Source organism: Sinohyriopsis cumingii, chromosome 1 (genome assembly GCF_028554795.1).
Source record: "Sinohyriopsis cumingii isolate HCF-2022 chromosome 1, ASM2855479v2, whole genome shotgun sequence".
Lineage (NCBI taxonomy): Eukaryota > Metazoa > Mollusca > Bivalvia > Unionida > Unionidae > Sinohyriopsis > Sinohyriopsis cumingii.
Genome location: NC_142961.1, coordinates 113,245,656 through 113,261,815, shown reverse-complemented (window position 1 = coordinate 113,261,815; position 16,160 = coordinate 113,245,656). Strand labels below are relative to the sequence as shown.

General features: G+C 33.3%; 1 protein-coding gene across 1 annotated transcript in view; it reads left to right on the top strand.

Annotated features, from left to right (window-relative positions):
- Positions 1-16,160, top strand: part of LOC149807644 (BTB/POZ domain-containing protein 19-like) — a 36,150-nt gene that overhangs the window by 11,641 nt on the left and 8,349 nt on the right. The window contains exons 5-6 of the mRNA XM_089969100.1: positions 2,317-2,448; positions 8,903-9,028. Of these exons, the coding sequence (XP_089825226.1) occupies positions 2,317-2,448; positions 8,903-9,028 (258 nt within the window). The remainder of the gene's footprint in view (positions 1-2,316; positions 2,449-8,902; positions 9,029-16,160) is intronic.

The window sequence follows — 16,160 nt, the reverse complement described above, 5'->3', positions numbered from 1 at the left end:
ATTCACCAATGTCATAAATTTCAATTTATTGTCCTTACTGGTGACAAAATATACCATCTGGTGATTCATTTTTGCAACATTGACAGCTATTTGAACTTGTATATACAACCTTAGGTTTTGTTTTGAATGAAGAAATTCAGAGGCACCATGAAAGGAAGTTGCATAATTATAAATGCACTGGAATTTATCTATTGATAAAAAAACAGATTCTTTGTTCATATTGACAAACTATCTTAACAGTGCATTGTTATAGCATAGTCTGCTTATTCTGACATCTGACCAGAATACTGTATGCTGTGAGATCTCTGATTTTTTGTTGTTGACATTTCTGGTAGTGGAAATCAACTGGATGAGGCACTATCTCATAATGGTTCTTTTGGATAAAATAGTATTGAACTACCGGCCACTCACTAGTAATTACTATATTTATTTAGATTGACATTTGTTTGTTGGTGGTAAGTAAATTTCCTCTTCCTTTCACTCATAGAATTAAATCCTTCGGAATGCTCACATTTTCTGTAGTAATCCCTATCAGAACAGAAAACCTGTGTATTCATCACTTGTTTGCCTTACTTTTAAAATTTCTGATGCATGTATGGAAGGCAGCATCACTCTGCATGTACGGAAGGCAGCACCCCCCACCCCACCCTGGAGATCTGCTTTTTAGTCTATCCACTAGTCATGCTGCCAGGACTAGCTACAATCGACCAAGTTTTGAAGGCAAGAACAGTAACTGTTACTGTCAACCAAACAACATAAATTCCTTTTGTTTTTAAAATGTACACAGAAAAAATAGTTTTGCTGAAACTTCAAAGAAAACTGATTACCTTTGAAGTACCAATCATTCTTTATAAATACTAATCAAAAATCAATGTTTTTTCAATACAGTTATTTGATGTTGCTGCCTCAATAAGAAATGGACATATGTTTGGTCCTCCAAAGCTGTCCTTTAGCAACTTACTTCAGTAACACATGCAATCTTAATCAAGGAAAGCTGGCTACAATCTTCAATAAAAACAAGGAACCTTTCATCAAAGGATGTGAGCACGAATCTTAAATTAAAAGCAATGGGATTTGATGGGTTGTTGCATTTTTCCAAGTGTCTGGAACATGTTTATTGTGCCATAAAAGTTTCATTTTTGCAGGAAAACAATTTATGCTTATGGTCGTTACCAATGGTGGCATAAAACACAAATTAAATTTCCATTCTTTTGAAAGCATAGATATCTGGCTGTCAAGCTAATTGAAGATGGAGTATCTTGCAGAGATGCTTGTGAAACTTTTTAATTTGTTCACATGTTTTCGTTTCCCTATGAAATAGCCTCTTTCTCTGGGTAGTTGTCGCAAGATGATAGCTGTCTCCAGCTGACCAACATTGAGGCCACTTTAAGAATGTAGCATGTAAATAACTATAGCAACATGCTACCTGCAACCATTGTAGTGAATTCAGATATAGATCAAAACGAAGACTACCAATTTTTTATATATATGTTATTAGTGTTTTATAACGGGATGTGAGTCATACATGAAGTTTATAACACGTGATCTATACTCGAATTCATGGATTTATTATATACTTGTTCAGTACTTAATGGATTATGGATTGTACTAAACAAATTTGAGTTGTCAATATACAATTGTTTATCAGACTAGTTTGTCTTTATTTAATCAAAAGCATGTATTTTTGCTTTCACTTTTATTATCCCTCTCCCAATATTTTAGGTAAATGCATCATTTTCTTCAGCTGACAGACTTGGTTGGTGGTAATATGGTTCGGTCTATAACACAGTCAGGCTTTATGGACACCAACCACCATGTTATTGTGGGATCACTATATATATAAAATTTAATTTTGGTTTGAGGTGGGAATAGTATAATTAGGGTAGAGATTGATCAATCGCCTTCAGGATAACCTTCTCAGCTCATTTTAAAAGCATTCAAACTATGCTGTCAGATTATATCCAAATTTTTGCCAAGACACTAATGGATTCACCACAGAAAATGGGTCATTCTAGTTTACTGTTCATTAAAACTTAAAATTTTTTCAGAAATACATGTACTCAGTTGGCATGAAATGTGGTGAGTAGCTTTATTTTACTTTTCATTAGTCAAGGAGTCCAATAAATCTAATTATCTCTTTCGTTAATCATAATGAGTTTGAAACTTTGCATTACTAAATGATTCTGCCATGTGACATTGCTGAATTTTATATGACAGTTTGATGTGCAGTGTTTATAATGTGATTTTGCAAAACTTGAAAGTGTTTCTTTTATTGTCATATATATGAGGGCTATGATTATTTCATTTTCCTTGCAGCAAGTTTTTACTTCAAAAGGGTTCCAGGAACTTTCTGATGGTGCTCTGATAGAGGTCCTGAAGTCTGACAATCTGAAGCTGGATGAGGAGGAGGTCCTGAAGTATGTCAAGGAGTGGGCTCATGTCAATTCTGTGAGTCTGATATTCACTCATTCTGATATTCACACTGTTTTGGATAATAAATAATGATTATGAGGAGGAGGAGGATGACGAGATTTACAAGTATGTGAAGGAGTGGGCCCATGTCAACTCTGGAAATCTTATATTCACACAGTTTATATAATAATTAACCCTGGTAGTGCGAGAGCCATATATTTATGGATGACGTCACCTGGCTTTGTATGTGGGAATCATATATTTATGGTCAAACATTACCTAGCTTTGTGTGCAGATACCATATTTTTATGTCACTAGACAGTGATGTCTAAGGATGTCCAATCTTGATCAATTATTAATCATGTGCTAAATATAGCAGGGGGATAGCATATGTAATAGTCTCGCAGATCATGGCTTTGCATCATTGTAACAACATCAGTGAAACAAATACAACAACAGACTGACTTATTTGCCCAGGAAAGTGTGTTGTCAACAGTGGATGTTGATGTAAACAACATGGTGGCTGTTAGGTAGTTGCAGTCTCACAGCTGTCTCATAGCCAGTTGCTGCTGATTACCATATATGTGTATGTTATAGCCTGAATTACAATAAAGTTCTTTAGGGCTTTGTGAGGAAGTGTAGAGGTATCTAATTATTCTAATTGGGAATCTAACAATCATGACCTTCTTTCAATTGCTGAACCGTTGACCTGGTGGAAATTTTTTTTTCCTTGTCAGTTTTATTTTATTTCATTTTTACAGAGCTGGTTTCAGAGGTAGGTCAATAAACATATAAAGCTTGTTCTTTTTTTCCCTCAAATGTTTGACAATGGAGAAGTTATAATATGTTAATATTGTTGCTGAGAAATCTATTTTATTTCAGATATTTTTGGCAGGTTGCAATTATGAATTATTGAAAACCTCACAACTCTTGCTCTATAATTTATAATCAGTGAGAAATAATTATGTTTATTTTCGGTAATAATGACTTTCAGGCCTCTCAAATCTACAGCTCCACTCAAAATAATACCTGACAACCAATGTCACTATCAGGATACGTATGTACTGGACGTAGGAGCTCGCATCTAGTGTTGCAAACTCACATTTCAGTGTTCATACTGTTGTTTATTTCTGCCTCACTTGGTGGTAAAGATCAAAGAGCTTACTTGGCTTTGTAGCACAATGACATTTCTCAGTTGTTTCATACCATATTTAACCCAAAAATAGTACATTACTCTAGTGTGTAGTGAGAAGAGCTGTGATAATAAATATTGCCCTACCTGATGATATTACATTAAAATCATTCAGATGTAGACACCAGAATATTACAGAATTAAATACATCTGTTTGGTAGGCCATTGACAGTTGTACACAAACTAGCTGAACATCAGAAGATTGATTAAAAATTAGATTATAAAGAACTCCAGTTGTAAAGAGTTATTCTAAAACTATATGTGCTGTCATATATTAAACTACACATTAATAATAAGAGCTATTAAACAAATCAAAGACATACTTAAAAATCCATAAGACATCGGCTTTCAACAATTTTCAAATGAGAAAACTAGTTTTCAATTACTTTGACTACACTGCATAAACAGTAATCTTTTCACACTAAAACATGACAAATATAATTGTTCTACATTATGATAATTACCGTCAAAATTAAAACAGCTTGATAACATTGAGTTCTTTGAAAAATGAATGCTGTATTTTGCTGCATAAAAGATTTTGCCAACAATATTTTAAAAAGTCTTTTGAACCTTTCAAACACTAACATGATTTTTTGGGTTGCTATGGCAACCAAAGTAAATCTGTAATTATTTATAATTTTCAATATGATTAGTCTTGGTTCCTTATCAATAAGCGATAGATAAATGAAGAGAATTATATTTTATATGGAGACCATTTGTGAATAATAACTATATAAATATTGCATCATCTAAATATTGGAACATGCTGAGAAATGTTTGAAAGTAAAGTTTTAATTATCTAGCATAGGCTTAAAAGTAATGAACTGATGATATGTAATATGTAGAAACAAATTAACTGTCCACATACACATTCAGAATAACTATATTTGATGGAAAAATATTCATTATATTTGATTTTATTTGGACAAAAATTACTTTTCCACCCTTTTTCTCTGTTTGGCTGGTAACTATGAACACATAAATTTCACTGACATTTTTAGTGTTAGCAATCTGCATGCATATATGCATCACTTTATATAATTTCACAGCAATCTGATTATAAATACTAGTTCTGAGGGTGTTATTTGGATTCGGCCCAAAGGATATGTATTGTTCTGAAACAATTCAGTATACACAGATGGGTCAGTTAGAAATAAATGAACACTGGTTGTCTAGGTCAGACAAAACAACACAGCACTACCAGGGTTAATAATAATGATGAGGAGGACAAGGAGAAGGTCTACATTTACCATATTTACCATACATGTTGGGACACTGTATTTATTGAGACACCATAAATTAATTTTAAAAGTAATTTTTTGTGCACTGTATGTTCTGGGACAGTTTTTTTTCCAAGTCATAAGTTGTGGGATACCTTTTAAATCAATCCAAAATTAAATGTCAGAAAATGCACTCCAACTGAATTTTTATTTAAAAAAACATAAAACTGTGTACTTGAGATAAAACTCTTTAATCCACTACAGCAGCATCTCATCAACACAGCCCTTCTCCTGCACATGAACAATCCAGTCTTTCGGTACATGAATATTTTTTTAACTTTCTCATACTGTGAATTTTTTTTTAGAGGCAACACATCACCTGAAGTGGAAACTACAAGGACTAAAGTTATATTTGTTCAAAACTGCACTAGTCTTGCTAATTCTCGTACTTTTGACCCCCATCTTATCGTCAGTCTGTCCAGGAATGTGATCAAAGTACACTAGAGTTTTATCCATGTTAATGATCATATTGTCAGTGAAATGATAGATTTCTCTTCTGGCCTTCATGAATTCATCAAATTATTTTATTTTCTCCAAACCTTCTGGATGACGCTGGGTCATCGATGTTCATGCATGTAGCACTATTTTGTGTTACTTTAAAAATTTTTCCATTGTTTCAGTTTATTTTCAAAATTTCCTTGAATACCAGTGAACAAGAAACATTTCCATATCTCGGCCATCTTTGTATATTCAAAGATAAAAGATAAAAAAGTCAGCACACTTAAAAGAATTTATAGTCGGCTTCTGATGTCAGCTTGCTTTGCAATAAACTAACCTTTGTATTGATATCCTTTAAAAAAAAAAACAGCTTTAGAGTCCAAAGTCAGCTTCCGGGGTTGACTTGCTTTGTAATAAAAATAACATTTGTCTTTTATGTCCTGTTGGTAAGTTCAAAGAAGAAGTTTACTGCTGGCTGCCAGTTGTGTTTATTCACCACCAGGGCTTCTGTGTCTGTGTGCTTGGCATCAGTAGCTGTAATTAATACAAAGGAGCATTGATGTCTGTGGGTAAATAGTAATGATACTTTTGTAACCCATGCTGGCAAAAAGATTGTCATTTTACACTCAAGTGAATGTGTTTTCAAATAATGATTTTTATTTGCAAGATACTGTCTTACAGTAGACCTGGATATAATTCAGTCTTGGTCATTTTGCACCTAACACCATGTCATGTGTGAATGGCAGTTGTCTTTAGTATATTGGTTGATTATTTCTCTCTCGTTTGCGAAATCATTTGCTTCTCTTCTGGCCTTCACAAATTCATCACATGATTGTATTTTCTCCAGATATTCTGGGTGATGCTTGGTGATTGACATCTGTGCACGAAGCACTATATTGTGTCACTTTAAAATTTGTTCCATTGTTTCAATTTATTTTCAAAATTCCTGTGAATACCAGTGAAAAGGAACCAAAGTTTGCTTCCATATATCAGCCATCTTTGTATATTAAAAATAAATAAATCGGCTCACTTAAAAGAAATCATAGTCAGCTTCCGATGTCAGCTTGCTTTGCAATAAAATAACATTTGTATTGATATCCTTTACACAAAAAGTAACCACAGTCGGCGTCTGAGATCAGCTTGCTTTGTAATAAAAATAACCTTTTGTCTTTGATGTCCTTTCAGTAGGTTCAAAGATGGAGTTTACTGCTCGCTGCCAGTTGTTTATTAATCAATAGGGCTTCTTTGTGCATGGCATCTGTAGTTACAGTTAATACAAAGGAGCATTGATGTCTGCAGGTAAATAGTAAGGATACTTCTGTAACCCAAGCTGATGAAAAGATTGTCACTTACACTCAAGTGAATGTGTTTTCAAATAATGATTTTTATTTGTGAGATACTGTCACACAGTAGACCTGGATGTAATTCAGTCTTTATTATTTAGCACCTAACGCTGTGTCATGCATGAATGGCGTATTCAAGATATCGGTTGATTATTTCCCTCTTGTTTGTGATTTTGTTGGATCCAGTTTTCAGTCAGATATCATGTTCAAACCTTTGAGCACAACCACACACAATTTGTTTCTCAATGTTCATGTCAATGAACAATGTGGCGACTGTGTTATTGGACATAATTGATACACATAACATTATTGAAGCCTACACTACATATACAGATTTTATGGATATAATTTATTCTTTAATGCTCATGTTAAAAAAAGGAATAAATGATAACAATGCAAGGTTAGTTTCTTTCTTTTTGTTATCAATTAAGTGCTTTATTTATCTATTTTATTGCAAATTGCAGTGGGGGGTCAGCACAAAATTCAATACAAATTTATTTCATTTCTTAAGTCTTGGGATATATGACCTAAGTGAAAAAAGTGTCACCATAAGTTCTGGGACAGGAACAAATTTTTTTATCATGTCCCAACATAAACAGTAAATACGGTATGTCAAGGATTTGGCCCAAGGAAATACTGAGTCTGGTATTCATCCAAGTTTCAGATAATAAACAATAATATTGACGTGGATGAGGATGAAGTAGGAGGATAATGATTATAATGATGGCTTTTGATGAACAGATATGTCTAAATTTGATAAATAGATTAAAAAAAGATAAGTTGATAAATGGACAAACAATATTTGACATACTTATGTGAATTCAGATTCACTGTATAAATTCATGTGTAAGATTTGCTGCAATGAAAATACCCCCCCCCCCATGGTTTGCAATATAAACCCTGCAATTTAATTATGCCAACAAAACTTTTTTGGAGTAGATGCCATAAGACAAGTGATGCATGTATTTCACATGATTTTTTGTTCTTTTTTGGTCAAGGTTAATTTCTCTCTTTGTGTTAATCTGCAAAATCTATATTTAGCCTATGCTGACCATATTATGATATTGACAATTACGTCTGGTCATAATCATCTAAGAGAAGAACTCAAGCCCCAGACTCTATCACATTGTTGACTCCATTTCCTGTAAACGTTAGCATTGACAGTTAATTATATAATATTCACTTAGTGGTACATGTACTTTAGCCAACACTTCTTTCAGTAATGAAAACCTGACATCAGGAAACTGACATTGGTAAAGATAATAAGATTACTTACCATACCATATGAATTAAATAGAGGGGTGGCCTTTCTTATGGGGTACTTTTGAACACAAACATTTTGATATAAAGGTCAATGTTAATAACAATATTGCAAATTTAGTGTCATGGCTAAATTTAGAAAATATATCTATACAATTTTTTAAAATGAGAATAGTTTGCAGTTAATTATTTATTTTTGTAATTTACAAATATTAATGGGCACAGATTATTTGTATACTTAGAACATAATGATTTTGCAAAATTATTATTCACAGTAAAGATCGTGTTGCAAAATGGTGTTCACAGTAAAACATCTTGAGATTAAAATCCTATGTCTCCAAAATTATAGTTTCAGTTTTATTGGGTTTTGGTTAACTTGCTTTCTCTTTTTTCTTCCAAGAATGAGATGTGTTCAGATGTTCTTTCCAGGAAAAAACTAAATGTTTATATGTTTTGACAAATCATCAATAATCAATGTTCAAAACAGATATCTGTACTAATTGGGATTTCATTGCATGTTTATAGGTTTCTGTGTTAGATTGTGTTTTACTCTAAAGCTTTTTTGTGTTTAAAGATTGTGTAAGACCATTGGCTAGCCACATGCTCTGATTAAGTTTTAGTTTTGTGGTATTCATTTTAATGTAAAATTTACATTTGGGGCTGAAGGTTTCTTGTGGTTAGCAATTTAGGCTTACAATGATAAATTTTCAAAAATAAAGAAGGGAATACTGTACTCAGCATCAGAAACATAACTCGGCTTTAAGGGAATTTTAGTTGACTGAGTTGTCTTGAAGACAGTTTTTAATGCAGTTGATAATAATTGTAAAAAATGTATCTGCTTCCACATATACACATACATACAGAAATGGGTACAATTAGTGTCATGATGTTTCATTTGTTGATGTCATAATGCATACATAAGTTTCATTAAAAATGCTAGACTTGTAATTATAATTTTTTTAAATTCTGAAATGCAGGTGGTGCAGTCCAAACCTCCATCAGAGGTGGCTCAGAGAGTGGTACAATGGCTACGTCTGCCCATCCTGTCACTACAGGAACTGGAAAATCTGGAGAAGGAAAATAAGAAAGATAACATCATACCAGTAAGACACTGAGTATTAACATATGTGCATAAGGAACTTCTAGCGATAAGAGAAAGTGTTATCCCCACCCTTTTGGAAGCAAATGTGGATATTATATGATTGTACCCACCATGAATTGCAGTGTAATGTAATACCTAACTGCTCCACCATTTAAGACCAAGATTTAAAACTTTGGGATTTGATAAGAAGTGATCCATGGTCTGCAGATGTGCCCAGTGGTTTCAGAATTTCAATCCACTTCCTGGGGTTTGAGCCTGAAGGGTGAGATGGGGAACATTTTTGCAATATATAAATTGTACAATGACAACAACAACAACACTATTAAAAATAAAAATAATAATCATAGTAATAATAACAACAGTTATAATAAATGCTATATTTACTGAGGGTACAACAGTATACACTAATCTTCCTTGAGGCAGTCAGTAATACTAACATTACAGATAATTGAAAAAGCTATCAGGACACTGGAAAAATGTATGCAGCAGATAGCTTTCACAGTAAATATAGGGTCAGTTAAATAAGGAAATTGTAACCCCCCCCCCCCAAGTAATTTCATTTTAATGAACAGCAGATAATTTTTAATAAATTAATATTGCATAAATTTATTTAATGCCAGAACAGTGACTTAAGTACATGTGATGTTAGAATACATACTGTCAGTGATAATAAATATAATTACTGGCTTATTCATACATAAAATATTGTTTCAGTCTATATGCTTAAAAATAATAATGTTGCTCTACTTCTCCCACACTGTTAGATAGAGAAATGAAACTTTGAAGTATGATTTAGGGTGGTCTTTAGAGATGTGCAACAAACTTGGAATTTAGTTCCAAGCCCTGGAGGTGTAAATATGATTGTTGGGGGCAGGGAAATAAGTATACCAGTTCTTCTGCATGTTTTTGTAAAACAAACAAATAATTAATTATTCCTTCATCCTAAAATATACAGATATTCCATGTCTATAAAAGAAGAAATGAAAAAGCCATGTATAAAGTACAGACTATCATTTAAGTCAAACTGCAGAATAATCACACTTTGCATTTATGTTAACTTGAACTGAAATAATTGCTGTTTTATTCAGTTTATTTCATCTCACAAGAAAATGGAAGCATACTGAAAAACACAACTTCACAAGTTAACAAAATCAGTCATGTTTTAATCTCTTAGCATCATTTACCATCCATGAAAATCTGCATCAATACAGCTCTCATTTGAGAAAGTTTGTGAAATAAAAATGTGGCCTATGTTGGTAAAGGGTGGGTGTGTTGCTGTTCGTCCTAACTTTGGTAGAGGGTGTGAGTTTAGAATGTTGGTTCTAAATTTGGTAAAGGATGGGACAAATAATGTTAGTTCTAAATTTGGTAGAGGATGAGAGTGTAGAGTGTTGGTTCAAAATTTAGTAGAGGGTGGGAGTGTGGAATTCAGGTTCAACATTTGGTAGAGGGTCGGACTGTAGAATGTTGGTATTAATTTTGGTAGATAGTGGTAAAGTAGAATTTTTTTCTTCTTAAATTTCTAGAGGGTGGGAGAGTAGAATGTTGGTTCTAAAGTTGGGAGTGTAGAATGTTAGTCATAAATTTTCTAGAGGGTGGTAGTGTAGAATGTTGGTTCAAAATTTGGTAGAAGGTGGGAGTTTAGAACCTTGGTTCTAAATTTTGTTGAGGGTGTTAGCATAAAGTGTTGGTCCTAAATTTGGTAGAGGGTGAGAGTGTAGAATGTTGGTCATAATTGTCTTACAGAACCAATCCCATTTTGTGCACTGTTATAGCAAAACTTGTATTGGAATAATAGCAAAGAAACTGTTTTCCAGTACTTATAAAATAACATATGAAACAAATGAAAAATAAGGATATTTTTGAAGTAGGATATTTTTTAAATATATTATCCACTGAAACTAATCTAACATATTCAGCTGGTATTATACACAGTGTAGGTGATAGACAAATGTTTTAGATAAAGACTGGTTGTAATGGGTGTTTTTCATTGTTTAATAAAAAAGTGTGACTTCTAATGCTTTTAAGATTTAGATTTTTATCTTCAGATGAATAATATAGTTATAAACATATGCTTCTTGTTATAAATGTGTTGTTAAACCAATGAATAGTGAAATGTAGTTCTCCCAATTTTTAAGAATTTGAACAATTTATGTAACTTGTTGTGGCTATTTCAGATGATAAGCAAGTCATTCCTGCATGTTGTGAAAGCAGTATTAGTCTGTCTGTCTTTTTCTTAAAAAAAATAGTTGTCAAACAATGACAGTGCATAAATAAAGTCTTTAAAAACAATGTTTGAATATTACAAGGCATGAAAAATTTATTTTGGCAAACAAATTCTGGTGTTAGTTGACAGCAGTATCTGAAGACATATAGAAAGTATAGTATATGTAGAGTGTGGTAGTGATAATTGGGAAAAGTATGGGTACAAATTCTTGGTTAAACTAAATTTTTAAAAAATATTGAAAAATACATGAATTCCAGAAATGTGAACTTTAATTCAGTCCTTAGTGAAATTGGAAAATTCCTTAAATCTGAGTTTGTTTTCATGTCCACAACACAGTGTATATTTACCACTTTATACAGTGAAAGAAATTGAAGGCTTAATGAATACTTTAAACTTTTGGAACTGTAATATGGTCATTATAAAAGTTCAGTTTTTGTTTTTTGCTTTTATTAAACAAAATATCATAATCTTTCAGTTTTTGACCTAATACTTGCACATGTATTAATAAGTTCATGCCACTCATTGTAGTCAAAATCAGCATACAAATGTCACTTGCCTTAATAAGCACTTGCAATCATTTCAGTCAAAATCAGCATACAAATGTCACTTGCCTTAATAAGCACTTGCAATCATTTCAGTCAAAATCAGCATACAAATAGTCACTTGCTTTAATAAGTACTTGCAATCATTTCAGTCAAAATCAGCATACAAATAGTCACTTGCTTTAATAAGTATTTGCAATCATTTCAGTCAAAATCAGCATACAAATGTCACTTGCTTTAATAAGCACTTGCAATCATTTCAGTCAAAATCTGCATACAAATAGTCACTTGCTTTAATAAGTACTTGCAATCATTTCAGTCAAAATCAGCATACAAATAGTCACTTGCTTTAATAAGTACTTGCAATCATTTCAGTCAAAATCAGCATACAAATGTCACTTGCCTTAATAAGCACTTGCAATCATTTCAGTCAAAATCAGCATACAAATGTCACTTGCCTTAATAAGCACTTGCAATCATTTCAGTCAAAATCAGCATACAAATGTCACTTGCCTTAATAAGCACTTGCAATCATTTCAGTCAAAATCAGCATACAAATGTCACTTGCCTTAACAAGCACTTGCAATCATTTCAGTCAAAATCAGCATACAAATAGTCACTTGCCTTAATATGCACTTGCAATCATTTCAGTCAAAATCAGCATACAAATAGTCACTTGCCTTAATAAGCACTTGCAATCATTTCAGTCAAAATCAGCATACAAATAGTCACTTGCCTTAATAAGCACTTGCAATCATTTCAGTCAAAATCTGCATACAAATAGTCACTTGCCTTAATATGCACTTGCAATCATTTCAGTCAAAATCAGCATACAAATAGTCACTTGCCTTAATATGCACTTGCAATCATTTCAGTCAAAATCAGCATACAAATAGTCACTTGCCTTAATAAGCACTTGCAATCATTTCAGTCAAAATCAGCATACAAATAGTCACTTGCCTTAATAAGTTCATGCCACTCATTGTAGTCAAAATCTGCATACAAATGTCACTTGCCTTAATAAGTTCATGCCACTCATTGTAGTCAAAATCTGTATACAAATGTCACTTGCCTTAATAAGTTCATGCCACTCATTGTAGTCAAAATCTGCATACAAATGTCACTTGCCTTAATAAGTTCATGCCACTCATTGTAGTCAAAATCTGCATACAAATGTCACTTGCCTTAATAAGTACATGCCACTCATTGTAGTCAAAATCTGCATACAAATGTCACTTGCCTTAATAAGTACATGCAATCATTTCAGTCAAAACCTGCATACAAATGTCACTTGCCTTAATAAGTACTTGTACATGCAATCATTTCAGTCAAAACCTGCATTCAGATGTCACTTGCCTTAATAAGTACTTGCAATCATTTCAGTCAAAACCTGCATTCAAATGTCACTTGCCTTAATAAGTACTTGCAATCATTTTAGTCAAAACCTGCATTCAAATGTCACTTGCCTTAATAAGTACTTGTACATGCAATCATTTCAGTGAAAACCTGCATTCAAATGTCACTTGCCTTAATAAGTACTTGCAATCATTTTAGTCAAAACCTGCATTCAAATGTCACTTGCCTTAATAAGTACTTGTACATGCAATCATTTCAGTCAAAACCTGCATTCAAATGTCACTTGCCTTAATAAGTACTTGTACATGCAATCATTTCAGTCAAAACCTGCATTCAAATGTCACTTGCCTTAATAAGTACTTGCAATCATTTCAGTCAAAACCTGCATTCAAATCTCACTTGCCTTAATAAGTACTTGCAATCATTTTAGTCAAAACCTGCATTCAAATGTCACTTGCCTTAATAAGTACTTGTACATGCAATCATTTCAGTCAAAACCTGCATTCAGATGTCACTTGCCTTAATAAGTACTTGCAATCATTTCAGTCAAAACCTGCATTCAAATGTCACTTGCCTTAATAAGTACAGTAGTCCCCTTCTTATAAGGCCACCCCTAATGCAGCAGGGAAGTGGCCTTATAATGCGGGTGGCCTTTCTAGAGGGGAATGACCAATGCGAATAGTAAATACATATGAAAAAAGTCACAAGTACATTTAATTTTAAATATTTAATATTTTAATTAAAAAATCACATGCATGATGTGAAATAAATATAAAACAAACTTTGTCCTTATTTGCAAAAGTATGCTATGAATAACCATTGATACAGTTTTAAAACTGTCTTTATAATTATGTTACAGTTCACATCATCTGTCACTTTGTTGGTAACAGTCCAAAAAAACAAACCAGTCTCGTCACATTAAAAATATCCTTGCTGTCATATCCCCTGCATATATCGTTTAGTCTTTTGTTCCAATCTTTGACAACTTCATTATTAACATAAGCTGATTCGCTGCTAATGACATAACTCTTGATATTGTGTCGCACTTGAAATCTGTGCAACCATCCGTTACTTGCGGTAAAGTCGTCATATCCCAATTCAACTGACAAAATTTTTGCTTTTTCTTGTCTTTGAAATCAGGATACAAACGTCTCCTGGCTCAAACAATCTTCCTTTCTCCGTCCATTTCACCTTTCCACTTCTGCAGAATTGTTTCATTATCTTTCACCATATTGTTTATCTGAGTCTTCCCGACGTTAGTTTTCTGCAAGGATCCTCGACGACCCCCCTCCTCCCGTCAGTTGAATTACTTTCACGTTCTTCTCTAAACTGAGAATTTTTTTTTTCCTCGATGACATGTTGATCTTTTTGCAGTAAGTTATTCATGTTGCCAACTACAATACTGATAAAACAATTTTGTATGCATCTAAACAAATTGCCGTGTGTTTTAAAAGGAAGTGATCTTGTCACGTGATTCGTTAGTCGCAGTCTGGTACCCTACTGTTTTTATACATTTCTTACATTAAGTGAGAGAAGCCAAAACGGCTTCGATATGTACCATTAACATCACACATATTTGACCTCGCGGCCGCTAGGATTCGTAATTTTGACAATTATTGTCAGCAGTAATAGCCACTGATTACCAAAGTGAACAAGCTCAACATCTTACTAAGGGAAGCCATAAAGGCTATTAAACCATTTTCCTGCTGACTTGGGTATTGTACATCGATACTGCCACTTCTCAGCTGTTACTACTGTTCGATAATTGTAATCTTAACAATTATCAGAGTGACTAAACTGGACATCTTATGATAACACAGCAGTAAGGCTAATTGGATTACATGTACGTACCCTTTTGTATGAATTAAAATTTGAGTCTTTCTCGGTTTTTATGGAATAAATTTGGCTTCTCGTGAGGCGTAAATGATATAATATTAACCTTAGTGGTAAATGTACTTTACTCAACACTTCTTTCAGTAACGAAAACCTGACATCGTGAAACAGAAATCGGATTACTTAATATACGTTATGAATACAATACTGGTTCTGGATACATATTCAAATAAAATGCGGCCACTTGTGAGGGGTAAATTTTATAATATTGCACTAATATGCTGGCCGCTGGTCGCGTTAGCCGGGTGGCCTTTCGCGAGGGGTACTTTATAACACAAACTCGTCGGTGCCAACAGATTCTGGCCGTAAGGAGCGGGTGGCCGCTGGTCAGGGGGGCCGTTGAAGAGGGGGACTACTGTACTTGCAATCATTTCAGTCAAAACCTGCATTGAAATGTCACTTGCCTTAATAAGTACTTGCAGTCATTTCAGTCAAAACCTGCATTCAAATGTTTCTTGCATTAATAAGTACTTGCAATCATTTCAGTCAAAACCTGCATTTAAATGTCACTTGCCTTAATAAGTACTTACAATCATTTTAGTCAAAATCTGCATACAGATGTCACTTGCCTTAATAAATACTTGCAATCATTTCAGTCAAAACCTGCATTCAAATGTTTCTTGCATTAATAAGTACTTGCAATCATTTCAGTCAAAACCTGCATTCAAATGTCACTTGCCTTAATAAGTACTTACAATCATTTTAGTCAAAATCTGCATACAGATGTCACTTGCCTTAATAAATACTTGCAATCATTTCAGTCAAAACCTGCATTAAAATGTTTCTTGCATTAATAAGTACTTGCAATCATTTCAGTCAAAACCTGCATACAAATGTCACTTGCCTTAATAAGTACATGTACATGCAATCATTTCAGTCAAAACCTGCATTCAAATGTTTCTTGCATTAATAAGTACTTGCAATCATTTCAGTCAAAACCTGCATTCAAATGTCACTTGCCTTAATAAGTACTTACAATCATTTTAGTCAAAATCTGCATACAGATGTCACTTGCCTTAATAAATACTTGCAATCATTTCAGTCAAAACCTGCATTCAAATGTTTCTTGCCTTAATAAGTACTTGCAGTCATTTCAGTCAAAACCTGCATACAAA